At 41.7% G+C, this 27755-nt stretch overlaps 1 protein-coding gene across 2 annotated transcripts in view; it reads right to left on the bottom strand.

The window, feature by feature from the left end:
• The window catches only part of XPR1 (xenotropic and polytropic retrovirus receptor 1), a 134359-nt gene that overhangs the window by 87703 nt on the left and 18901 nt on the right, over nucleotides 1–27755 (bottom strand). For both annotated transcript variants that reach the window (XM_018567419.1, XM_018567418.1), the window contains exon 2: nucleotides 15737–15788. In XM_018567419.1, the coding sequence (XP_018422921.1) occupies nucleotides 15737–15788 (52 nt within the window). The remainder of the gene's footprint in view (nucleotides 1–15736; nucleotides 15789–27755) is intronic.

Genomic DNA, 27755 nt, shown 5'->3' with positions numbered 1-27755 from the left:
TTTCAAAGAAACCGTCTAATTTCTATGGGAAATAGAAAATGGATTTTTAAAAGGTCAATTTTTCCCAAATGTATGAAAGAATCCATGTAAGGAATAAAGACCACTGATGCTGTGAGCAAAGTCTAAATTAGTCCAACACTTCCAAATACCAGGCTGTTGAAGCAGAGTTCATACTAGCTTGGATCTAGAAAATGATGCAGCTCCTGTATGAGTTTGGGTAGTTTTCTATCCAAGTTTGTAGCCAAGTCCACGTAGGAGGGAACCACTGAACACAAGGTTTAAGGCAAAAAGACAGCGATTAACCTTGAAGTCAAGCTGGCCTTAAGATTTTTCTTTGTTTGCTGTCCACCTAAACATGGAAGGAAGAATGTCTCCTGCCAGCTATTGTACTCCGACAGTCAGAGACCACAGCTGTTAGAATACCCAAACAGTGACTCCAGCTTATTAAAAAAAAATTACTTCTGTTGCAATGGGTGTAATGAATGTGTGACATGCTCCTCCTTTTGCAGCCAATGGGAATGAGCCCCAAAAGAAGACGATACAAATTATCACTTTCTCAAACAATTAATTTCCACACAGCAACCACCTTTTGTATTACTTGCCACTCCATTAAGGCAATAAGCTCTCACGTGCAGGGCCCTCCTTACCATCTTGTCTTGATTTGTATTGCAACCGTACTGTCCATCATATATTGTAAAGCGCTGCGCAAACTGTAGGCACTATATAAATCCTGAATAATAATCTGGAATATAATGATGATTCGGGATCATTATTATTCAGGATTATTATTAATACTGAATAATAATCCTGAATCAAAAATCATAAGCATCATATTTATTATTATTGAAACAGTGGATTGAACAGAGCAAAATAAATCTTCCAAAAGGCCAAATAATACCCCATTGATGCTGCTTTTGCTAGCATCACATGGGAAATCAATAGAAAGGAGAACATTTCATTCATTATTAACCAAGATGTAATGCCACTAGACCATAGAAAAATGTTAAATTGAGTGCATATTTAAAAGTTAGCAGGAGCAAATTTTTGTACAAAAACCGTATGCGCATTAGCACCATGCTGTTCCTTAAAGAGAATATATCCAATGGTAGTTATTTTAACACACAGCAGGGGACAATGTAGAACGGCTTGCCATCAGCAATATAAAAGTAATTCAGTGTTTACATTTACAGGTGCAGCTTTGTTGGGAAAGGAAAAAGAACCGTTACATCTAGTGCAAGCCTTCTGCAGGCTTATTTATATCTAAATCCAATCTGAGCCACGCATAAAATGATGTCATGGAGCAACTAGCATTTTAGTGACCTGCTGATGCTTTCCTGGAAACAAAACAACTGGGCCAAGGAAAACAAACACTCACTGAATTACCATTAACCTTAAAGCCCATTTCCACCTTTGTAAGTGATTAGGATGTATTGTGGTAATGTAGAGGTGCAATGGTGATGATGCATAGGTGTGTACATTTTCATGACTCCCATTGTCGGCTTTCTTAATTTAAACAGACTTTTTAGTAGGCCTGAGTCCTACAAAAAGAAAATGTTCTTCACAGGAAACTTGGTCTGACACCGGAGTTGGATTGTAAAGCAGCTGACCCCCTCCCTGTGAGCCATGAAAAAGATCACTGCCCATCAGCTCTGCCTTTGTTTATGAATACTAATGAATGGGAGATTGAGCTCAGAGAGTATTACTTTACACAGACTGCTTGTAGAGCATAGGAGGTGACCATTTCAAAAGGAACCATAAAGAGGACAGCTAACGAAAAGAAAGTGCAACTGCATATGCTTGTTTCATTTACACTCTGTGTACATTGCTGGCACGTGTTTTTGTTGAAAATTGGCTTTAATATTTTTAAAGTATATGTAAATTCAACTAAATTACATCATTTGATAAAGAACTGCAAGGGGAATTTACCAAGACTGGAGCAGACAGAATTTGGAGCAGCTGCCCATGACAACCTATCAGCTTCCATTTTTAAAGCTGAACAAGCTGAAGATGGAAGCCGATTGGTTCACATGCACAGCTGCTATAGATTCTGTCTGCTCCAGTTTTAGTACATTCCCCTTTTTTCATCAAACTTTTGACCTTTATTTTACTAAAGCAACCCAGTCAGATAAGGGAAAACTCTTAAACAATGTAAGATGACATATATTCATCTGTTGCCAACCTGTATCACAGCACACCACTCTGCTGATGAGGAATCAACCCCTGAATTCTGCTGGGAAACGGATATTCCTAAGAGTGTCAGGCTGGGTTCACACCTGGGTGTTTTTCAGCGCTGAAAAAAGTTCAAGCAGTGGAATCCTATGAATCCCTATGGGCATGGTTCCCACCTGGGCGTATTTCAGCGTGATTTGTCGCGCTAAAAAACGCCCTACACCCGAAATAGTACAGGAGCTTCTTTGGGGCATATTTCCGCGCATATCCATTGGTATTCCCAAGTGTGGCTCGGGGGTTAACAAAGCGGTAACCCCCGAGCCACACTCGGGAATACAGCGTAGGTCTTACCTTGTCCGTGATCCCCGCTGCCGTCTTCCGTCCCTTACGAGCGTCCGCGTCGCAGGGGGGCAGAACCGGCGGGAAGTTTAAATTAAAAAAATTATTGCACCAGGGAGGTTAAAAAATGAGCGTCGAACACGCGTTTCAGTGAACAAAAAAAGGTGCTTAAAACGTGCATTAAACGCGCCTATTTGGAACGCCTAGGTGTGAACCCAGCCTTAATCTCCTGTGGCTCCTCATCCCAGACTAGTGTCTCCTGATGACCTCCATATCACTACAACACACAGTAGGGAGACGGGGCAGCATGAGGAGCTAGTAAGTGCTGTTGGGGACTCAGGAGATCATCACTTCAGGTGAGCATATTTGTTATTTTTTATCCTAGGCATAAATGAGCACTTGACTCTTGCAGAGCAGGAGTAGCCACACTGCAAGGGTTAAAAAAATTAAAAATCCTGAAGTTAATTTTTTTAAGGCTCAATGGAAGGAATTCTCTACAGAACATACAATTGTATAAAGAGAAGAACTCCATTAAAGATCATCACCATAAAACAGCAACATGTTATTAGTGCCCTATGACAATTGGATTCCTGGTTGTGCGCTGTTCTAGTTACTAGGTCAATTGTGAATCTAATTAATATGTAGTAAACCTTTTCTGAGCTTCCTGTTCCACTGTCACATAGCAGAAACCTTGAGATTGTTGAGATGGAAACTGCTTAATGACATTGAAAGAAAAGCTGCCATCACTACAGCCCTGGAGACCGAGGTCACAGAGAAGTGATGGTGCCAGCAAACCGTTAGGACTGGACGCAGTTACTGGCGTTTAGACAAAGTGCGATTACCCTCCCCCACACAGCTAGCAGCATATTGATTTGGTATCATTTCTGGAGACTTTGGGTTTCTAAGCATGACATTTGCAGCACCCTCAAGGGACGACCGCATAAAGGACACTCCAGGAGCAGAAGCTTGGCAGGTTTTAATTAAACAGAAGGTAACGTTAACATGTGGAATGGGCAAAATATGCAATGCAGTGGACAAAGAAAACAGACAACTGTATCTTCCAAGCACACTGTGGCAATTAGCTGCAACCTTTTCCACAGGAGCAATTTAAGAGGCACCTGCCATAGAAATCAAGATTCAGGAATGATTGCAGAGCTTAGTGGGCTCTGGGCTCCGCTACAGAGCTCGATATCTCCCCGACTGCTCAATAATGGTGTGAGAACTCGAGCCCTAACAAGACACAGGGCTCATGATTGCACATTAGGAGGTAAACCATTGAATAGGGCTCATAAAATCTGAGAAAAGGCAAGGTACAGGGAGAATGAATTCCACAGCCAGCATCCCTTACCACATTAATATACATGCAGTGTCCTAATCTCCATTACTTAGCGCAATGTCTAGGAAAAATAAAAACTGCAACATACATCCAACAAAGCTGAAGAACTGGTACCGTCATATGTAATAAAGTACTCCATACATTAAATTACAGTAGTATTAAAAGACAGTGTAATATATAAAATAAAAATAAACACATGTGATACCTGGTCTGAAATAATCTTAAACACTTGGCAATTAACTCCAATAAAGAAAATGTTTCCAGATTCAAAATTGGTTTGTACCTCTAGACCAGGGGTGCCCATTAGGTAGATCGTGATCTACCAGTAGCTCACAAAGCTGATGCTGGTAGATCACGATTGTAAGTTAGCTCACTATCCAGAGAACCCTCCTATGGTCCGTTTAGCCCCTCCCCGTCTGCTGCGTTTGACACATGAAGGCAGAGGGCGACAGCATGAGAGCAGCGACTTTAGGATAGAGGGCTGAGCACGAAAGGAGGAGAAGTACGAGGTCTAGCTTCCCGGTGTTCTGTAATATTGCAGAGCAGCGACTTTAGAGACAGTTAGGAGAGAGAGCAAGGAAAGACAGCCAGGAGAGCGAGGAGAGACAGTTAGGAGAGCGAGAGATGAGCGTGAGGGAGGTTTTTTTTCGTTGGTAGATCTCATGTAGCTCGTCATTTGAAAAGTAGATCTCAACACAAAAATTGTGGCCACCCCTGCTCTAAAGAAACATCCAGATTAGCAGTAGGACAAACACTTTACTCTGCCGTACTATATTGCACACATCAATGCAGACAAGATTTTAAAATGATCATTTCCCATTGACTCGATACTGCACATTTAGGTGTTTAAAATATGTATTTACATATGAATAATAGTTCCAGGCCACAACATCTATATTTACTGTAGATATTTCCCCTCCTTAAATGCATAGAGTACATGGATTCCTCATCATTCATCACCACTGTGACATGGTCGCATGTGGCATCAATAATGTAATGTGTTAAGAATTTGATTTGTCTCCATGAGGACATACGGTGGGTTAGATGTGAAGATATTCTGTAATTTAACACGTTCAAAGAGCATCAAATATTTTTTTAATTGGAATTGTATATACATTTTAAATCTGATTTGATCTGTGATTATGTTGCATTGATCTTTACTGCTACCTAAAAATTCCCATTTGCATTTCCTACTTATTATCAAATGTTCTTCTGCCAAAATGATGGGCTTGCTGTAACAAAAGCCTCCCTGCAACACATTTTATATACAAATGCAATGCAACATATTTTTCCATTTCTTTTGTAACCAAATCATAACTATCCCAAAGTTCATTACCAGGGACAGGGTTTAAAGGAGAACTATGGTGTTAGGGTTTTTCCCCATAGTTCTCCAAAGGGTAACGGGGAGGACACAAACTAGCGTCCTCCCGTCACCCAAAGCTCAGTATACCGCGAGCTGTACTGAGACACGGCAGCCGGAACGGATCCCGACAATTATGTACGGATCCACCCAGCTGTGTGAGTGACAGCAGCTGCGTGAGTGACAGCTGGCTGTGCCTATCTAGAGGCAGAGCCAGCTGTACCCGCCCCCTCCCCCGTCCGTTCCGCCAGTCAGTGCTGGAAGGGACTGGATTTCTTAATAATCGGCTAACTAATCGATTATGAAAATAATCGTTAGCTGCAGCCCTACCTTTAAGCCACTACACTGCCGTATATATCTATGAAATGTGGCTGCTCCACTAGCACACTATGTACCAGCAACCTAACATTTACAAATACAGCCCTATACATCCCATAGAACGACAGAACCTCCAATCTGTCAAAATGCACAATGTACAACATCAATATACCCATAAATATGACGCTTGTACAACGCCTATGAGCTTCAATAACTCCAGCAGCATAAGAAAATAAGCTTGAGAATCAGAGGGCCGCTGGGATAGATGAGAAACTGTCAATAGAATAGAAAAAAGGGCATTCGATATAAAAGAAAAAAAACGTTTGTAGACAACTGCTAAAAAATTGTCTTTTCCTTACAGGGGGACTATGACTCCAGTGCTGTCTGCAGTGGTTCCCTTGTCCCTCAGTCATACCCTGTGCTCATTATAGTGGATAATAAGGAAATGCACAGTAATAGGATTAGGTCAGTGTGCCTGCTTCTGTTACAACCATGAGGGTTGTCTAAGGATGACTTCCAGGATCTCTCCATCAATGGCACTAGGCACATCTGAGTACAAGCTTCAGCGCTCCAGAACTAGTCAGGAGCCCAAGAACTGCAGATTCCTTCTGAGATACTTTAATATAGGCCAGATGATTTATATGCCAACTGTAGATGGTAACTTCTGTGCTGACGATATAGATTTACAGTGTATGTCATACAAATTTTCCCATATTTTGTCTATTAAAAAACATTGAAAGCACAGAAAAGTTGTTCTTGAGCTGCCAGAAATCCAGTGAGATCCAAAATTCCTGTTTTCAAGCCAACGTTGCCGCTGCGGCACTGACATTTCAAATAGACACCCGTCTGTTCTACCTCACCTGCAGTAGACAACAGATCATCTCCCCCCTATGATATGGATAAGAGGACAAGTTCCGTAGTCCTAACATGTCCTGTCCTAGGGCAACAATGCTACTCCTCCATTATATACAGCGAGTGAATGTTGTCAGCCTAGGACAGAGTTGTGTTACTGGCAGAAATGCCAGCTGCAAACAGAGACCAAAACATGCAGCAACCACATCTAGTAAGCTGCAAAATGTTTAATTTTTGTTCACTGGTTTAAATACACTTTAAAAATGACTGAACAGATAAGATTTGTAGTTTTCTTAATTGTGAGGATTCAGTTTTAGCAAAACATCAAAAAAGTTGATTTGTTTTGGCTGCTGAGATGTTTGACATTTGTTTAGCTATTCATACTGTAAATCACAGGACCCTGCCACACAGCCAGAACAATGTCACTCGTTCTCTTATGGGAGTTCTTACAGCTGACTGCTCAATGGAGTATGCAAGAGCATCAGCACACTACCTGGGGACTAGTTTGGCAGGGAACGGTGCACTGAGTTTGTTAAAAGTAGAGTGAAGTGTAGGAGGAAACAAATGTAAACATTAAACACTATCCGAATTGGCATAATACACATTTTATAGTTCCCTGGTCAAACCTTCAGAATTTTGTCAGTACCAAGTCTTGTTGGTGTGAACGTATCAGGCTAAAGGAAGGGATGAATGCAACCAGCTTGTCCCTTAAAGTAGACCCTAACCCCCCTTTCACTAAAAAACACATCAGCATGCAGCTCTGCAAGCGGATATGAAATCATCTTACATTCATTAGTTAAACATTTTACACTTTTACTTACAATTTCTTTTTTTCACTTCCTGTTCCTCTTGGGCATTAGTGATTCAGCCTATGCCCAAGCATTGCATCCTGGGAAGGTTACATCAGCAGAGCATTGCTGGGAAATCTCATCTGTAATCTCAGGGAAGGCATTTTCCTCCCGAGATGATGTGCATATGTGCATGGTCACATGTCCTAGTCACATGTGCCAGAGTTCCAGGAAGTTATAGGAGATATATTAATATGCCCTTAGTAAAAATGGCCACAGTGAGAAGAATGGGGAGGAAAAGAAAAAGAAGGTATGCGAAGAATACAAAGCCGGCAATTATCTAGAAGTATCTGTTTGTAGATTGTCATTACTAACCATTTTGTAAAGCCTCGCTCGCACCAGATGCAGTGTGTTCCGGGCCGATTCTGGCCAGAACGCACTGCCTCGCATAGCGGTCGGCTCACTTTTTTGTGGGGCAGGAGGGGGCGTGGTGGTCCATTGAAGTGAATGGCACCTTAGCAGGCCCTCCAGGCCGCAATGCGATCGGCTGCACGGGATCGCAAGGCACATAATGCCTGCAGTCCGGTCCAATCAAAATGCTGCAAGCACTATTTTGATAATGTTAAAGGCAAAAAAAGCCTGACTGGGTTAACCCATAAAGCTTCCAACTCTTAAAGTGCCCATACACGGTTAGAATTTCGGCCGTTTTTTGAGGAACCGACCGAAATTTACACAATGTGCTGCCCACTCTGGTCGGGTATTCTGACAGCGGCACTTGTCGGAATACAATGTAAACAGTGGGATTCCTCGATCGACATGCTGTTAGTGTTGGAGGAATGGGGTCTATTTTTTGTCGTTCAGGCCAAGGGTTGAACAAAAAAAAGAAAAATAGATCTATGTATGTCCAGCCTAGTCCGATTTCTGCCATGTAGAGAATTGTAGTAATACAGGGGTAAGATGCAGTCAGTATATAAGATGTATGCTAAAAAACATTCGAGTTTAATGAATGATTGGACTGAGGGGTGGTTCTGGACAACTGCCTGGAGTTATACTTTCAGCATCTCACTGCAGAACACCAAGATTCCCTTATATACAAGTCCTATGCGGCAGGTGATCTAAAATGTATGCATCACTTCTCATACAATGTCAGAGCAATCATGCATGAAGATTACTTTTAATGTATATCAGCATGGTAACATCTAAGTGGTTTCTATTCATAGTTTTATGCAGAGTGGGGCTTGCAACCGCCATCATACCGCAGGACAACTTTATTACATTAACACATTCACAACCAGACCACACAGTAAGGTCTACTGGAATTTTATTTCCACCAACCGTTTTATTACAAAATGTTCTACCAGTTGTTTTCTTTACAACAATCATCTTGCTGAGTTTGAAGACTGGGTAGCCAAGCAGGACTTCAAATTAATGCATGGAACTAGTGCAGTGGATGTTTGATAGCCAAGATAGAAGATTCTTTCAAATACCCAAATATCTGTGGAACTCAAAAGGGTGGGGAGGGCCAACAGAGGACACTTTAGGTGCACTTAGAGCTGAATCCACCCTATTAGTAGTAATAAGTGCCCTATAAGAGGTGGCTGAAGGAGTAGATAACTCATTACTTGCTGCTTTACATTTCTCAACACTTCCCGCACTTCTGACACATCCATGAGACCATAGCAATATTTCATTTTTAGCCTGCGACACAAGCCTAAAAAATGGAAGAAAAGACACAAGGACATACAGGCAACAACGACGATTAGAATGGTTTTACTTTATAACCTGCAAAGCATTCTTCATAAGGACCTTAAAGCAGTGGTAGACAAATTCATATGGAGTTCCGGAGCAAGCAGAATTTTGGTTCTTAGAAACCAGTTCCATTGATGACTAGAGAAAACAGAAGAAAAAAAAAAAAAAGGTGCCGGCTATAAATTTTAAGAAGTACTGACTACCTGGCTCCTGGGCTTTGTCCAGCCCTGCCTTAAAGTGATATTGAAGTCAATGGATTTTTAAGCTATAACAAATGCAGATTAAGTCACTTACAATGGATGCTGTTCCTTGATGTTTACAAGTTTTAGTTTCCTGCCGAATCAGCTGGTTTCCAGAGCAATAGCCTGGCATCCTGTTTTTGGGTGTCTCCTTTCCCTTGCAGGGTCCTGTGCAGCCACTGTTGCTTGTACTAGCAAGCTGTGTGCGTCTCCGCAAACACACAGCAGGCCGAGCCACACCTCTCCCCCCTTCCTTCTCTAAGCTAGTAGATGGACGGTTACTGGAGACTGTGTTCCCCTTGTGATCTCGTACTGGACAGGAAGTTCAAGGAAGCCAAGCTGAGAGCTGGAGCCAGCTGAGCAATGTATATTCGTTTGATCTGTATTCATTACTGAAAAAAGTGAGAATTACCTAAAATAGGGGGTTCCGAACCGCTGAAACAACAGCTGAGGTACTAGCCCCCAGTTGTGCATCCTGTATTACCATAGGCACATAAGTATAGCAACTCTGGAATAGCTGTCTCAATAAAAAACAGGCAAATAGAAATCATGCCTTTATTGGTGGGTTGTATGGTTGCTGATGCCTGGCAAGTAGAGGTAAAAGTAGCAGGGTGCCTGTGTATGACTGAAGCTCCTAGAATTTGCCACTACTGGTAGGGAGTGAATACTAGTGCAGGTCAGAGATGCTGGGAAGCCATGTAGTAAGGAAAGTATGGGCACAGCAAGAACGGGAAGGACACCAAACACAACAGCTCCTATTCTGTACACAGGGCAGTGTTAGCCTCCTGTACAGAAGTTCTGAATGGAGCCTCCCATGCTGGTACTGAGAGTCGAAAACTTCCACTGGTATTGCAACACATGGAACTATTCTACTTCTGCAGCGTTCAACATCCCTTCCTTATAATTCGATACGATAAATATACGCATGTGGTGTTTGTTATTTTGTCCGGTAATAAATATCCTTAAACTCTGAACAAAGCCACCCCTCCATGTGACCACCTAACCACTATTTCATCTCAGCTAGCCAAAACTAAAATCCTGGGGTGAATATTGCTGCAATACAAAGTTGTCTTTTAGAATATGGTTCTGAAGGACAACATAATTGCCGTTTTACCAGTTTATATACAAAAGGCCATATTATTTCTTAAACTCATATCTTTATCTTCAGTATATCTTGAAACCGTCTAGTATGGCTATTATAATTCAGAAGCCAGTGCCTGCAATCCATTACTTCTCTCACCATTACAAGAAGGATTCCAGTCACCGCTTATCAGTTTTCTTTTTAATAAAGCAACTGTACGCCTTTATCTTTAGGAATGATGCATGATGTTTGGACAGGCGTGCAACATTTATGTTTTGGCATCTAAGTGGGGACCATACGCTTTGCAGTTTATAACAAGATTCTGTATGCAGTGATAACTGACCTCCAACGTTTTTCAGCTTGGTGCATGAAGGATGCAAACAGCTATAAAGACTTAAAATTATATTAAAGTCACATTTTTTTAGGACTTTTTCAAATGCCAATTAAATCACTTACAATGGATGCCTCTCCTTGATTTTTAAAAGTTTTAGTCTCCCACAGAAACAGCTGGTCCCCGAGACCTGGCCATGATATCTTGTTTTAGAATGATTCCTTTCCATGCAGGGTTCTATGGAGCCACCCTCGTGTGCATTAGTAAGATGTGTGTTAGAAATCCTTCAACTAAAAAAAAAAATCGAAGGAGTGGGGTCATATGTCAAAATACAATAGCCACAGCAGATTTCTCCACCAACGCTGTTTAGCATAAATGGAGGAACCTGTTTTTTTCTTTCAGCTCGAAAGCCGAATGAAAAAAAACATTACTGTATAGCCAAGCTTTACTTACACTTTTAACAAACAATCCTGTGCAGCATATCACACTATCCACCCACCAGGTCTCACACACCATCACTCAGTTTTAGAATGTGGAGGAAGTGTGAAGGAACCCTTAAGTGGGGTATACAAGGTGCTATTTTAATTTCCTTTTAAGCTGCGGGCTGAACGAAATAAATGGAACGGATTCCTCCATCAAAGTTTACGAGCGTCCATGGAGGAATCCCCCCGCTGTTTCTATTGTATTCCGACGACGGTCGCTGGCCGTTTCCAACCGCTGATTGAGGGATGCCGGGCAGAAGGGTGCCGACAGCAGCACACACGCAGAGAATTTTGGCCAGTCCTTCAAGAACCGGCCAAAATTAACTGCGTGTATAGCCCACTTTTGTCTAAAGGTGGCCATACACTTTACAACCATCGCAAGACCTTAGTCTTGCGATGGTTGTAAAGTAATTAAAAAAACGTATGATCTGCCCATCTTGGACAGGCAGATCATACTTGCGATCATCGCAAGCCTGCCTAAATTGGCCAGGTATGTGACAGGTTTACTTCAAAAAGGGTAATTATCTTTCCCAGGTGAATTTGAGAAAACTGTATTACCCCCTCAACCCCGCTATATTTACCTTTGGGTGCACGTTCCTTCCCCTGTGCCAGTGCACTATCCGTACACGGCAGTGCAGCCCTCCGCTCTGTATTTTGGGTTACGCTGGCAAATGGCAAGCACTCATTGGTCAGCGCAGTCACCTGACCATGCTGACGAATGAGAAGTGCTTCTGACTGCGCCATTTCCGAGTGAAATATAAAATATAGAGCGCAGGGTTGCACTGCCATGTACAGAGTATGCACAGTATGCCGGCACTGGTGAAGGAGCGTTCGCCCAAAGGTAAGTATTGCAGGGGGTTGGTGGGTCATTGGGGGGGAGAGGGGGTGCCACATTGGAGAGCGTAACTCCATTTTTCAAAATTCACTTGGGAAACCACCCTTTAATAAATCTACAGATTGATTTCCGAGAACACTCAGACATGCAGATGTGTATTGACCACAAACTGGTCAGAATATCTTGACTCCCATAAATTATCAGAGGGGTTTAATGGCAGTTGGGACAGGTTCTCTACTCCTTTTCCCTGCATGTAGATAGACATAAGATCAACACCTAAAACAGAAATCATATAAGGAAAAAAAAAAGCATTCAGTTGCCTCAATAACAGAGTTTGCAGTAAATAAATCAATAAATGTGTTAGCTATCCATAAAAGATGCTAACCTCCTTATCAATTGTCTGAGGAGTAGTGGCTTTATTGCTCCTGTTCACACAATCTACCGTTCGAGGACTCCTAGGAAAATAGAAGGTTCTTTATATTAGATGAACAAATCTTTAGACCGGTAAATCTTGGTTGGTTTGATTTAGCTGAGATGGCGCTTTCCAGCAACAAAACAGTATAATTCAATTTTGTATAATACCATAAAGTGACACCTTTGTTCTTCCCAACCTCAAATATCTATTTCATGGCCAATCTGCCAACCTTTGTGCATTTTGTTTGTTGTTCTTTCTCCTCACTGGTGTCCAGAATACCTTAATGCTGGGGCCAAAAAAAAAAAAAAAAAAAAACACAGAAAATCACCAGTGGACCCCGGGCAGCGAGGCAGATAATCACAATGAATAATTTACAAGCACGCTTTCATCCTGGACGCCCTGAATCCTAAGGAGTCTGGGGAGAAGGCTGCACATCTGCTAAATGAGCGGAAGAATTGAGGAGGAGGATGGGAACACAAGGACCTGCTTGTAGCACCTATACAATTTATCCAAAGCACACAATATATTATACTGACAAGCAGAACATAGGCTCAGCAATACAGAAAATAAAGAACTGCTAAGCAGGTGCACAAATCAAGATTTTTGACCTTGAAGAACACCGAGTAACCAAACGTTAAATACGCAACATCATACAGAGCTGAAGTCAGACTAAGCTCTTGAATCATCACTGAGGGGGGCAGACATCAAAGCTACAAATAAGCAATGGCTGATCTAAAAAACTGAACAGAGAAATTGCCAACAAGATGAAATCTTTTCTTTAATATATCAGCTAGTGTTGATTTTTGTCCCAGTAATGCATTCGACTTTGCACCAGGGGATCTACAATAAAAATCCACACGTGGCATTTACTGGGCAAACACACACAAACAAACTCTCCGAATGTTTATAAATCTTACTATGGATGCCGGAGCCTCCTTCTCCGAACCGTTTATACAAACAGTCTGCAAGGGTATTACTTCACAGGAAAAAAAAAAGTCTTAAAGAGCCATTAGGGAGCAAAGTATATTCATAAATCTTGGGAAAAACACAAGCCAGAGAAAATATAAAAAGACACGAGTCTGAAGGAGTCTAACAGAGCAGTTTGTAATTGGCAACCAGGAGCAATAGTACCAACTCCACCCAGGGCTACATTGCATGTGAAGTTGCGTTATCGGCGTGAGGACAGCTTGTGCTCACGGCGAGATATTTCTCACATGCCTACGAACCTGCCACTATGGGAGCACAGCTGTGATCCACCGTCTGCCGATTCGGCGTTAACAAGAGGAGCGAGCCAGACTGCGGCTCAGCGGTATGGAGGAGAGAGGTGTCAGTGACGGGAGGACGCATCTTCTAGAATGTTGGTGACAGAAGTCTGCTTAAAACCAACAATTCTAATGACATTGTCAATACTTGGTACATAAAATTCAAATGTTGATGAAAAAATGTTCATGTTTACAAATGAAAAAAGTCAAATAAGTTTACAGGATGCACTTAGATATGAAACAAAGCTCGTATAGGAGGTGGTCCTTTGTTTTGTTCACAAATGTTTTCTTACATATTGCTCTGAATGGTATTAATGTCTTCATAGTAAAAGGGTTTGATACTTTCTTGTACAAAAAAGGAAAAAACATGAGAAACTGGCTAAATATTTGTATTTACTTTCTAGCATACACCAGAAAACAAGCACCAACTTAAAGAGACATGGTCAACCTGCACTGAACCCCTGATAAGTACCTTGTCTGTTCTCCCTCGCTCAACTGCCTCTGTTGCCCCCAGCGATTACTAGGAGCTTCAGTATATGGAGGAGCATTTACCACCCCTCATGTGACAGTATTTGCATCTAGTAGCCAATTGCTAGGCCAGAGCACTGTCACATTGCCAGAAGAGTGCTGACACTGCTTCCCTTTGCATCAGACATCAGCCTCCACTAGGGTTTTCATTGCCAGATGCAACAAAGGCAGAATTGGCGAAGAAGTACTGGCAAGGTATATCAGGGTTCCGCGTGGGTGACGGATGGGCTCTTTCCAAAGAAACTGTCACTATGGCCTGAATTGCTAAAGTGGCAGTGTCTACAACACATAACAGCAGAACTGTAACATTACCTTTAATACATTCATTGCACATGGAACTGCTAGGAAAAGAACAGGCAACATGCAGAAATGTTTTCCCACCGTCTGCATGTATACGTGTGGTGGGAGTGCTGGTGCAGAAGAAGGTCCCAGAATACTATCTAACCTCTGCCATGAGCTGGTCTATCTGCTTCACTCTGAATATATCAAGATACTTTGCTCTCTGCAAAGGGGGCAGTCTATGGTGCGGATTACTATAGCTTCTTCCACTCCTGTCCTGGTTCTTCCCTTTTGTAATGGAATCGCTTACCCCTGGTTTCAAATGCATGTGCACTATGATGGAGGAAAGATCGCTGGATGGAGGAGGAAGGCAAATCTTCAGGCACAAATACTTCATTTGAATACATTCTTTAACAGCATAAATTATATAAATCCACTTTGTGTGCACCAAAGGTCTTCGCAAACACATTACCACGTAAAATTAGCAGTGACGTCATTACTGTGCTTGACATAGCCTATGCAGAGAGCAGAGCTGTAAAAAGGACCCAGCCCGCTCCGCCCACTACAGGCTGCCTGGAGAACACTACAAGAGGGGGCGGATACAAGACCTGTCATCCTGCACAAAAGAGAGCACCAGTGATTGGTCTTTATTAAAAGAAAGCTCCAGCACAGAGGCAAAGTTTTACACTGGATTACTACACAGATCTGGAGGAAATACACAAAGCACACCAAGAGTTGGAGTAAGAATACACATCACTTGTATTTATACTATTTTTTCTTATCCTGAAGTTGAGCTTTAAAGCCTTTGTTCACCCAAAACGGATCTTTCAGTAAGTATACGTTCTGGGAAAACATTTGTTCCCCATGGTCCCTGTGTGTTGTAAAGTAGCCACCGCTCCAAGCTCGCTCTTGTTATGGATGAAAATGGTTTACTAATTTGTATTAAGTTATAGTCTATTACAGGGATGAGCTTGGATTGGTGGCTACTTTACAACACACAGGGACCATGGGGAACAAAAGTAGCCACCCTCCAGAAGGAAGGACAGTGTCAGCACCAATTCAGAGATGATTTGAGGATCTACAGCTGAGTGATGCACAAATAGGATACATTTATGTTACTAGTTAAGGTACTTGAATGCATTTTTAAGATTCAACTCCTAAGTTTAGGGTCACTTTAAGCATCACTCTGTGGAGAAACTAGTTGCCTTTTATAGCAGTTTTGAATAAAGGAGTGTTAATTTATGATGACAGCACTGGTTTAAACAGTTAATAATTTATTATGTTTTTCTCAACAAGTCTATTTTTAAGAACTGTATCTTCTCTACAACGTGAACTTCTTTCCAGTTCATGAAATCAAACACATTCCTCCTTACCTTCAATAGATGGGGCCTGGTCTTGGGCTGCATACAACATCTCCTTGAAAGCCTGTGGGAGAAGAGTGCATATTTTAGGTCAGTTGTCATTGAAAGTCCATTCCAACAAAGCAAGCCATCCATGGAATAAAAGCTGCAAGCAACTCCAAATCAAGTATATTTTTATATTTTCGTATGCTTAGTGCTTTATTGGTGTTCTCAGGGTTCATGCCCCCAGAGAACCAGATCTGATAAATCAATAGTCTCCAACAAAGCACATGCAGCAGTCCCAATTTTATATTTCAAGAATAAATTTTTTTTATATATTTTTTTTATATATAATTTTTTTGATTGCCTATGCGCTAAAAGGATTGTTCCCTTCTCTTAGATCATTACTACCTTCTAAAACAATTTGCATTTGCTGAAGCAACAAAACAAATGAAATGCATGCAGCAAAACATCTGTCTGATTTACTGTATTCTACATAATTCATGGACAATATTGGTGACATGAAATGAAAAATCAAGGAAGCAAATGCGGAGACAACACAAACAAAGTATACGTAAACCCAATCACAAGAAGCTCATTAGGATTTAACATATTAATATAATCATTTTCAATATTTTTACATCTGCAGATTTCATTAATATATACCTGGTGAGCCTGCCAAAAAAGTCCTTATTCAGGCATTTGCTATTGAGGCTTGTTCACACCGTGTCCAGATCTAGATGCATTTCTGCAAACACGGTGCATTTATGATGCGTTATTTGTGGGTTCTGGTGCTTTTCAAGCCGAATGGCCTTTCAGGTGCGCTCCAGTGAGTTTACATGCCTTTTGGTGCATTCCAGATCATTACATTTACTTAACCAACTTTACAGTATTTAAACCACATGTGCCTATAACATACGTCACTGACTGAGGTGGGAAGTGGAAAAGAACCATCATAAAAAGATTTAGGTTTGTGCAACAATAACATTTCCTAATGCAGTCAACAAAGCAGGGGAATATACACAGCATTATGGCTTCTCTAAGAGAGTAACTATTCAAAGCCACATCCTCCAAGTCTTCATAAAGCCAGTTATGGCCGATCTATAAGAGCCATCATAGTGTAATAGCTGCATGTATGCTCCATAGGTGCAGACCAGTTATGGCAGATCTATAAGAGCCATCATAGTGTAATAGCTGCATGTATGCTCCATAGGTGCAGACCAGTTATGACAGATCTATAAGAGCCATCATAGTGTAATAGCTGCATGTAATAGCTGCATGTATGCTCCATAGGTGCAGACCAGTTATGGCAGATCTATAAGAGCTATCATAGTGTAATAGCTGCATGTATGCTCCATAGGTACAGGCCAGTTATGGCAGATCTATATGAGCTATCATAGTGTAATAGCTGCATGTATGCTCCATAGGTGCAGACCAGTTATGACAGATCTATATGAGCCATCATAGTGTAATAGCTGCATGTATGCTCCATATGTACAGGTCCTCATTTTTCTCTCCTTAAAAGTGTCAGCCACCTGAGATGGAAACAATTGTGAAAAATCATCCAGTGCAGTTTGGCTGCTGAACAGATAATGAACAGCAACAGCACACTGATGAGGTCACCTTCCAGACAGCAACATGCAGTGGGCTCCCACCGGGGAGGAGAAAGGTAAAGAGTGGCAGGAGCAGAGCCGATGCAGCGGAGGGATGGGTGTTTGGTATTTGGGGAGAGCTCTCCTCACTGCTGGCCACCGACAGCAGAGATCTGTGTCCCTTTCGATCCACGCTGAGAGCAGCGGAACTAGATGGGATTGAGCGCAGATCAACTAATATATATATATATAATGAGAATAGTTGACAATGGTTATAATTATTGATCATTAACGACTAACTCGATAAGTTGTTTGAGCCCTTTGTATTACCACCAGCTGATCATGAGGGGGGAAAAGGCTGAAAATACAAAACTAATGCACGAACCACACCCAAGGACTGGTAAGATGAAATATATTTCATTTACATTCTTGGGTAACTGCATTACACGGCCCTGTAAATAATAGCTGGCACAATGAATGATAATTGCATGCAAACCAGCTACACGTTCATGTTTTCAAAAAAACCTGTGAAAATCACAACAGTGAATAAAGTATGTAAACTACAAGCAGATGCAATGGTGTCTATGCTGCACTCATTTAGACCTAAGGGAACAGTCAAATATAAAGCCGGGAATTCCCTGCTTCTGGTAGCACATTTACAAACGGCACGGCTATATTCTTCAACACTGCAAAATCACTTCCGAAATCAATGAAAGTCAGCCTTTTTGTTCTTCATCTAAGTAGTTTGTGTTACTAAGGAGGTGATACTTCAATGCATATGTATGCTGTGTTTCAGACCGTGCTAAGTTTAGTATGATGGATGGTTGCTAGATGGATGATTGATAACCAGATCTCTTTATAAAGATCAAAACCCAAAGCAAACGTCCCAATTTGTCAGACTGGCCGTTCATATACATGAACAGCAGTTAATGCTCACCTCCACTCAATTACCACACCTTTAGATATAGTAGGGAATGCAGGGTTTAAATGGATATAAACCAGACACAAATTACCCTAACCAAAACAAAAAAACCGAATTGGGCTTCTAGGTCTAGTATGCAGACAAGCATAACCACCAAAGGGTTGAATCACCCGCCATGTTCTTACAAAGGCGGTTCCTGCTTTATGCTTTTTTTTATCCCGTTTGTGAAATAGTGCAACCCATTTGCACTGGCCCAATACAGCAATTTAACAACGTGCACACACCTACGTTGGATGTGGCTCTAGGTTGTGTTCTGTGCAGCACTGAAACACTGTCCAGGTGAGCAATGTTACTAAAGGAGCTTTCCGCATCAGGTTTGGTTGAAAATATACAAAGCAGATACTTTACAGAGAGCTTGTGTACAGAGAGCCATTTGGAACAATATACTTTCAGGTCTAGGATCCAGATATCTGTGTGGATGGGAGCAACAGGGAATGATTTGAGACTTTCTATGACTGTATAAATGAATTTAGGTAAAAAGAAACTAGCTAAAGAAGAAATCTGATCAGACTATAGGCATACATCATAACAAGCAATGCTTTAAAACATGACCTCTATATGTGCAGGCACAATGGAGTGAGTCATCCTCAAATGTTCCGATTAAAAAAAAAAAAGAAACAGTGAGCTGACCTTCTGCAAGCCTAACTTCTGACGTAAACAGAAATGTACCCTAGGGAAGAATGAGCAGAGCACCGAGGGCTTGTTCACACCGAAAGCATGTGTGCCAGAGCGGTAGCAAGCCCTAATTCAATGGACCGCCAAACCCCTTCCCACTCCAGAACGCGGGGAGACATTTTTATCGACCGCGATGCGTTCCAGCAGCTACCGCTCTGGAACACACACACGCTTTTGGTGTGAACAAGGCCTGAGACAACTTCACTGAATCCCTCAAGTGTCTGCAGCTATAGAGGTCAGTGAGGACATATTTTAAAATTGATTTACTACTTGTTAAAGCTGAACTCTGACTTGGTGTAAAAATTGCAGTGTTTGTGTTGTATAAGGGGAATGGGAATAGAGTGAAATTCCTTATTCTTCACTCCCACAGGCTACCTTCTCTCTGAACCACCTGTCCTCTAAAGCCACTCTTCATTGATTGGTCTCAGCTCTTCAATATCATGTACAATGCAAGACCAGCAATCCTGCAATGTATGTGAAGACAACCAGGGCCCACCCACATCCTGGGAGCACTGAACAGAAAAGAGCACCAGCTGTTGGGGGGAGCAGGGAATACAATAAGGATTGTGCTTATTACCATCTCCCTTGACAAAATGATAATTGACTAGAATACTGCAAGGTTAAATATTAAACTAACCCAGAGTTCAGCTTTTTGAATGTCCATAGCCTGGCCGCAGTTCTAATGTAAGCTACTCACATACACAAGATAAAACAGACAGCAAAAATTGCATGATTGGCTGGATAGCTCAGGTGCATGTCGGTATTTCCAGCTGACTGTTTTTGAAAGGGAAAAGTGACTGGACAGCCTACAAAACATGTGGCATCATCCTGCATGTGCCTTCCACTCTGCAGTTCTCCAAAGACATTTTACTCTGAGGGTGTACTGATCAAGTCCAGGTGCCCTCTAAAGTCTATGGACAGCTTCACATTATCTGGGGACCAATGAATAAGTCAAAGTGCGCACCAACAGTAATTATGAAATGTAGACTACAGGAGGTTTGCCAATTAAAAGCTGTGTACCGTAAACACAGATCCAGTGTATGCAAAGAATTGGTAACCTAAGGCACTAGAGACACAGAAAACCTTCCCTTTCATTTTACCCATCACAAGGAAGAAACTTCCACAGATTAACCATTTCTTCTACTCCTAATCGGATGACAAATATGCTTTTTGGCTGTTATTTCTTTTCCAGGATGGTTTATGTGATAAAAACAATCTGAATAGGAATATATGACCCACTACTAGGACATTTGAAATTTTGCAGGAAGAGCAGTGCTGACATTTTATGTAGCAGCAGACACAAAACAAACAGATAGTATAGGTACTCTGAAACTTTGTAAATCCTATTTTTTTCTGATTGTTCCTTTAGGAACGAACAGACGTCTGACAGGTCTACATGTGGTAACAGCTTAAAGCCCATCGCCAGGCAAAGCAAAACTACCCATGAAGTGAGGCTACCACAGCACAGCGAGGGTTAAGTGCACATTTATGCCTAGGGCACCAGAGTAAAGCACTTTTTACTTACCTGATCACTGCTCTCCCAGCAGTCAGCGCTTACCTCTATCCCCTCCACTCTGGCAGTGGAATATCCCTCGGCCTCCTCACATCTAATACTGGTCTTTGGAACCTGCATTGGATGTCATTACAGCGTTCTTTAGACTGCCAGAGCGAAGGGGAGAAGAGGCTTCCGGGACCAGTCTAGCAACCCAGAAGGAGCTGGCAGGAGCAGAGATTAAGTACTTCAAACAGATTTTTGCTGTTCCCTAGGCATAAACGAGCATGTAACCCACACCATGCAGAGGTCGCCCTCACTGCAAGACCAGTGTTATTGGTTTGCCCAGAGATGGGTTTTGACTTTACATCAAGAAGAAAGAACAGTAATTTAAGTTTAAACTTCCGGTGTGCTCAGCTGAGGTTATGACGCATAGAGAAGATTTGTTGCTTTGCTATTGCTTTCATATCGCAGTCAAGTTGTCATTAACTGCGCCAAAATCATTTGCGACACACAGCAGCCTGCAAGCTGGGTTTTAAAACCATACCACTAGTCATAAACTGGCAAATCTTTGGCAAAGTGTGGCAATACAGACAGATTCCTGCATAGTTTTAGGACCCAGTCACACCTTTACATGCACACGTTGTACGTTAAGGCGTGGTGTGTTTAGGCAACCCAATTACTCAGCACAGAAAAACACTGCTACTATTTCTAACAAGACAGTGCACCATAGCGCTGAACATTTACATCTGTGCATTTTGGTACATTATAGAAATCCTTTTTGGTTATGTGATTTTCCAAGCAGATTTTATGCTTTAAGGTGCCCACACACCTTGCGATAAGCGAACGATAATCGCGGGAAATCCTGAGATCGAACGGTTATCGTAAGGTGTGTGGAAGCCATGCAACCTCTACTGTGTGTAGCATGTTCGTAAGATAAAGCCGGACAGGCCGGTGTGCGCAAGCGCACGCTACCCGTTCGGCACTGCGGGGGGCGCGGCTTGCGATCGCAAGTACGATCTGCCTGTCCAAGATATGCAGATCGTACGTTTTTTTTAATTACCTTACAACCATCGCAAGACAAAAGTCTTGCGATGGTTGTTGTAAGGTGTGTGCCCAGCATTATACTTTTTTTGTACTGACAAATCGGCACATGAAAGTATAATTTGCACAAGTCAGCAGATCTCTACTATCAGCACTCATTTTGGTGTCCTTTGGCAGGGTGCATGTGCTAAAATCTGACTGTCACATTTACTACGTGTACATTGAATAGTACAAAAATTAAACAACTTACAATCAATATGTGTTAATTATTGGCAGAGGAGAATGCCCTGTGTGTAACCAAACAATACAATTAAGCTCCAATTAAAAATATGCGTATGCAACTAATCCAATGACTATTTCACCCAGCCTTACCCCAAGTATTATGAATAAAAAGGGGACAGATGGAGCTTTCTTTAGCTGGTATTTAATCACCATTGGGATTTTAATTTTTTACTATATTAAGGAAAAATTACAGGGAAAAAAAAAAACAGTGTTTCCCCTATATTAAATTATAAAACATTTATAATTTACCCAATTTTTTGGTAAAATATAAAAGACAGGGTCATGTTGGGTAAAAAAAGACAAACATATCAAGCCTTAAAATTGTGTGCAAAACCTCAAAAAAGTACAATACCCTAAATTGGCCATAGGCGACGCTTTAAAAGCTTTTACCGCTCATCAGTTTAGTGTTATCAGTGATTGATGGCCTTCAAATGATTTGTTTTTTTTTGTTTTTTACACTTATTGCTATCACATATATAGGGGGATTGTAATCCCACTATATAATAGCAAAGGCGCACTGACAGGTCCTCTTTATGGAGACATTAGGGGTCTCTAGACCCCTGTCACCTGGGGACCCCCAAAGAAGCTGATGAAGCCGAGATCTGCTTCATCAGCTTCTTCTCTCTGGCTATAGGAGCCAGATGACTGACAGGTGAATGCGGAAGTGATGTATTACACATCACTTCCGCATTCACAGTACGGAGGGAGATCAGCGAGGAAGATGCTGATCTCCCTCCCATCTTACCTTCTGACACCCTCCCGAGCCGATCCCGAGCCGCAGATGGGCTAGCGGATCCTGGGATTGAAGGTGAGGGGTCGGCACTCCAGGAGGGGGGCGAGCAAAACACAACATACAAGCGATCAGCGGCTATAGAGCCGCAAATCGTTTGTATGTGAAACATGTGTGTAAAGAACGGACGGGGTTTTTTTTCTGCCCGGGCACGCCCGAGCAGAAAAAAAAAATGCCTAATTACAGCAATCCGCCCATGTGAGTCTGCCGTATGTTCTTTCACAACAGGCGGACAACAAGAGGTTAAGTATAGAAAAAAAAAAAAAAAAAGGGGACATCCATCACTGTCCTCTACTCAAGAAAAATAGTCAGTTTTAAAGGCATAATTACACCATAGCGTCCCACTAAATGCATGGGATCTGTGGGTTTAGCACAGCGAACGGAACTGCATGCTAGTGCATTGCCAAGGATTTTCACCCTAATGTTACCAGTCAGTACTAAAACCACTTGATCAGTATGACAGCCAGGCTGGAACGATGCACTTATTTATTAAAAGGTATTTATATAGCGCTGACAATTAACGCAAGCGCTCTACATAGTTGCACATTCACATCAGTCCATGCCCTCAAGGAGCTTACAATCTCACACAAGGTCCCCATCTCACATTCAGTGAGATGGGGAGGTAGCTGGGGCACTCAGTGTGGGAGGAAACTGGAGCACCCTGACGAAACCCATGCAAGCACAGGAGCATGCAAACACCATAAAGGTCCGCTAAAAGCAGATCCTGTGTGATATCGCATGGTCTGCTTCTTTTGTAGACCTACCCACACAATAAGTGCCAAGTAACAGAAGAAAAAAAAATATTAGAAGACAAATTAGAAAATACTCAGCTTTACATTTGGGCAGGAGAGGGTGATATTACATTGTCAAGGATCCCCGGAATACTAAAGGGCCCAAATCTTGCTGAATGTTCTTCCAGCACTGTGCAGGAGCCACTTGCTGCAGGAATTGGTCATTGACGTCACCCCCAACTATAAAAAAAACTTTTTCATGCAAGGTACGCTTTAAGAGTATGTGAATAACTTAAGTTGATTTTATATGTGCCATTTGGATGCCAATATGCTACATCATAAGTAAATTGAATGTGACTTTTCCAGTGGGTCATTTAACACAAGTGGTGTATAGAGAGGGGCTTGGCGTTGGCATTAATGTACATAAAAGGTACACGTGTAGTACAAAGATATGACCCAAGAATTCAAAACACACCATTACTTATCTGTCCATAACTAAAAAGGGAGAGGGGGATGTCTACACACCCTTCCCTGTGAGATCTGTGCTTTGTCTTGCTCTGAATGAGGATCAATAGATATTCCGTCAGCCTGCCTCCTTTCTTCTGTACAGGATTTGAACACACATGTTCTCGGATCGGCCCTACAAATTAACCTGTCATTTCCTTCCTGCTATCACACGGCACGGAGCTGCTCCTGGCTGACAGAGAACAGCACAGAAACAAAAATTATTAAAATGACTAGCAAGTGAACCGCTTTGGTGAAATAACAAAGACCTCCGCAGCATGACTGAGAATTCTTCCAAAGCAACGTGAATGTGCAAAGCCACCGAGACCAGAACCGGGTTGTACAGTACAATTCATTATTTTTCAGTATTTTCATTTGATATTTCTGTAATTTTATTTTACAGTACAAATATTTTTATTTTGTTTGGTATGAGATTTCATTTTCTGTATTTTTAATTGAAAAATTTAAGTGAACATTTCATACAGAAGTCTAAACTTAAAACACACCCAATTCTTTATTGTAGAACAAGGACAATCATTTTCTGCTGTCCAACTGTGTTTCAAATTCTACAATATATTCGCAAATGCGAAAAACACTAAAAACTAAAAAAAAAATATCTAAAATCAATTCTATATCAAATCTATTTAGCAGTGTTATTGCTGCACATTTGAATTGTGTGGATCATAGGATCAAAGGATTAAAGATGGCTTTAGATGGTTTTCAGTAATAAAGCTATTCAGAGGAAATACAGTAAATGATACTGCTTATGCGTGGGTAGGAATATCACGTAAGTAATACCAAACCCTTATTTAGCTGCATGCTAGACGAACAGCAAGTGCCTCGGACATGGGAACTGATGGGAACTATATACATCAAATCACAATGTATTTTGTAAAGGAAACCTGCTTTGCTTTGATAAATTTACTATTGAAATAAAACAGTCTCGCATGCAATCTGAGGAACCCATGGCCTCCGAAAAGGATGATAAGTAAATAACCTCCTCAAGGTCATACATTTCAGAAGTGTAGATTGAACACACAATCCCACAGAGAAGGCTGAACATCTTTCTTTCATGTGAAGGGATGTAGGCAGCACAAGGATTTCAGACACATTTCTGTACGACAAATCACCAAATCTGACACTCTTCCAATTCATTCTTACACATCGCTTGAACAGTCTTTTCAGTTGATTCTTCTTCCACCACATGGGTTACAGTTGCCACCATCACGGGAAACTTAGGGCTTGTTCACACCAAATGCAGACCAGATCTGCATGAGTTTCTGCACACGCAGAGCGTTATACTGCGTTTTTGATGCGTTCCGGGACATTTTTGGTAAAGAATGGGCTTTCAGTGCGTTCCAGGGCGTTTGCATGCGTTTTTGATGCCTTTGCATGCGTTCCAGAGCAGGTAAAATAGGGCTTGCTGCAGTTTTTTTTTACATGCTCTGGAACTGAAAGCTGCGGTGTGAACTAGAGCCAAAAATACCATCGGAATACATTGGATGCAGTTTTGATCCGGTCTGTAACTGCTCTGCTCCTGGAACGCGCTTGGTGTGAACAAGGCCTTAACCTCTACTACTGTGGAGCAGACTGCAGTCTCATGAAAGTATATAGTGAATATCTGTACACACATTGGTTGCATTGGCTTGGTTTCTTCTGAACTGAACTGTTGTCATACTCCATAGGCCTATTCCTCCATCAGCGCATTGTGAGTTAATCTGATATATACAGAGCTTTCTTCCTAGTGACATTCCTCTATTCCCGCTGTCACTTTGTTACACTCCCACACTCCAACATGCAAGCATATCATAAAGCAGGAGGTTTGCATGCTCTATCCTGCACACAAGGGTTTTAAATGGCAAAAGCAAAATAAATTAGCTACAACTGACTGTTCACCCCTCACATCAACCAATGACGCATGACTGACAAATAGCAGCTCTTTATACTTCGAGACAGACAAGGCTGAAAATTGTCTCTATGCAAAGTAATACCTAGTAAATGAGGCAAATGGCACTCACTAGCCATCTGAGAAGCCAAACTGCACTCAGGATTAGATTGTAAGCATGAGCATCTGTCATTTGACTGATCCCAATAAAGCTGCGTTCATTCTCAATTAGGATTCTGGGTAACATGTTTTTTCATACAAACAAAAGAATATGGAAATCCCAGAATGCCGCAGCAACTAATCAGTAATCATTCTTTATTGGTTTCACCCACTTGTTTCCAAAACTGTCAACAAAAGGACACAGGAAAGTGGACTATGTCAGGTTCAGAGTAATCTATATCTATAGTAAAAAAAGTAAAAGTATTGCAGTATGCAATGATACCTTTCTTATTGGACTAACAATATTTAAAAGACAAGCTTTCGGGAGTTAACCTCTCTTCTTCAGGTCAGAAGCAATACACTAATTATATATATTTACATATAATGCAAGAATATATCCAGGAAACCGTTATTAACCCTAGAAGTGGGGCTACCCCTGCATTACAAGTGTTAAGTTCTCATTTGAGTCTACGGACAAAAATAAAGTTATACTCCCCTGAAGCTCCGAGCCGGCCAGCTGTCACGGTGCTCCCTCTAGGCTGTGTCCCCCTCAGCAGCACATTTGAATCTTCCTCAGCGTCCTCGTGTCTATACACTGGGGGGAATTTATCATAGCAATTGCGAGTGTTTGAACTTGCACGGAATATATTTGCACCTGATTTATGTTGCTAGTGTAATGTTGTTCATTAATGAGGCTTAATAGTAGACATGTGCGATTAAACTGGAGCAGACAAAATCTGGCGCAGGTTCCCATGACAACCAATCAGCTTCTCTCCAATTTGTTGAGTTAAGATTTGAAAATGTAAGAGAAGCTGATTGGTTGCCATGCACAGCTGCGCCAGATTTTGTCTGCTCCAGTTTTGATAAACTTCCTTCACTGTGTATAGACATTTTTGATGATTTATGGGACCTTAGACCACTGCAGATGAGGGGAGAAACAAGGGGTCCGGTCTAAGAAGAAGCCGGCTCGGAGCTTTGAGTGAGTGTTAACTTTTTTTTGTAACAGACACAAACGAGCACTAAACCCCTCACCTTGCAAGGCTTCATAAAACATTCCTGGATTTCTTTCTGTACTGAAATTAATTTTATACCATTTTTTGGGGACAGATAGAGCTTTCTTATGGTGGTATTTAATCACCACTACAGGTTTTTATTTTTTTACTATATTCAGGAGAAATTACTGAAATTTTTGTTTTAACATTATGTTATAAAACAACTAATATTACCCACTTTTTTGGTAAAATATAAAAGACGGGGTCACGTCGGGTAAATAGACACCAAACATGTCAAGCTTAAAAGTTGCGCGCACTCGCAAAAAAACTAGCATACCCAAAATTGGCCATAGGCGACGCTTTAAAAGCTTTTACCGCTCATCAGTTTAGTGTTATCAGTGATTGACGGCCCTAGAACTATTGCTCTCATTCCGACGCTCGCTGCAATATGTAACATGTGCGGCGTAATGGGCGCAATCGTCGTTTTCGCAGGTATGCACACCTGACGCATGTTTACATGCGTGTATGTAGGGGTGGGGACTTTAAACAAAAATTTTGTTTTTTTTATTCTTTTTATTTGGGCTGGCTCCCATCATTCAGGGATGGGAGGGGGCATGGCAGCCATAGTGCGATCACCCGCAATGTAGACAATACCTGCGTTGCCGGTCCAGTGCATTCTGCAAAAATTGTGCTTGCAGTATTTTTGCAGAACGCACTGGACCGGAACGCAGACACTGTCTGCGATCCGGATGTGGGTGATCGCACTGCAAGCGTGGCTACGGTGCCACTGACTTCAATGCACTGCCACGCCTCCTCCCGCCCCTGAACGCAGGTAGCCGGCCGGCATACATTCCAGAGGCCGAATGCACTGGATCGAGGAGTTTGTGGTGTGAATCGGCCTAAAGTGCACTTATCAGTTTTGAT

This window comes from Nanorana parkeri, unplaced genomic scaffold (genome assembly GCF_000935625.1).
Source record: "Nanorana parkeri isolate BGI_ZX_2015 unplaced genomic scaffold, ASM93562v1 scaffold1046, whole genome shotgun sequence".
Lineage (NCBI taxonomy): Eukaryota > Metazoa > Chordata > Amphibia > Anura > Dicroglossidae > Nanorana > Nanorana parkeri.
Note: the sequence above shows the minus strand (reverse complement) of the source record. Positions and strands in the feature narration are given on the sequence as shown.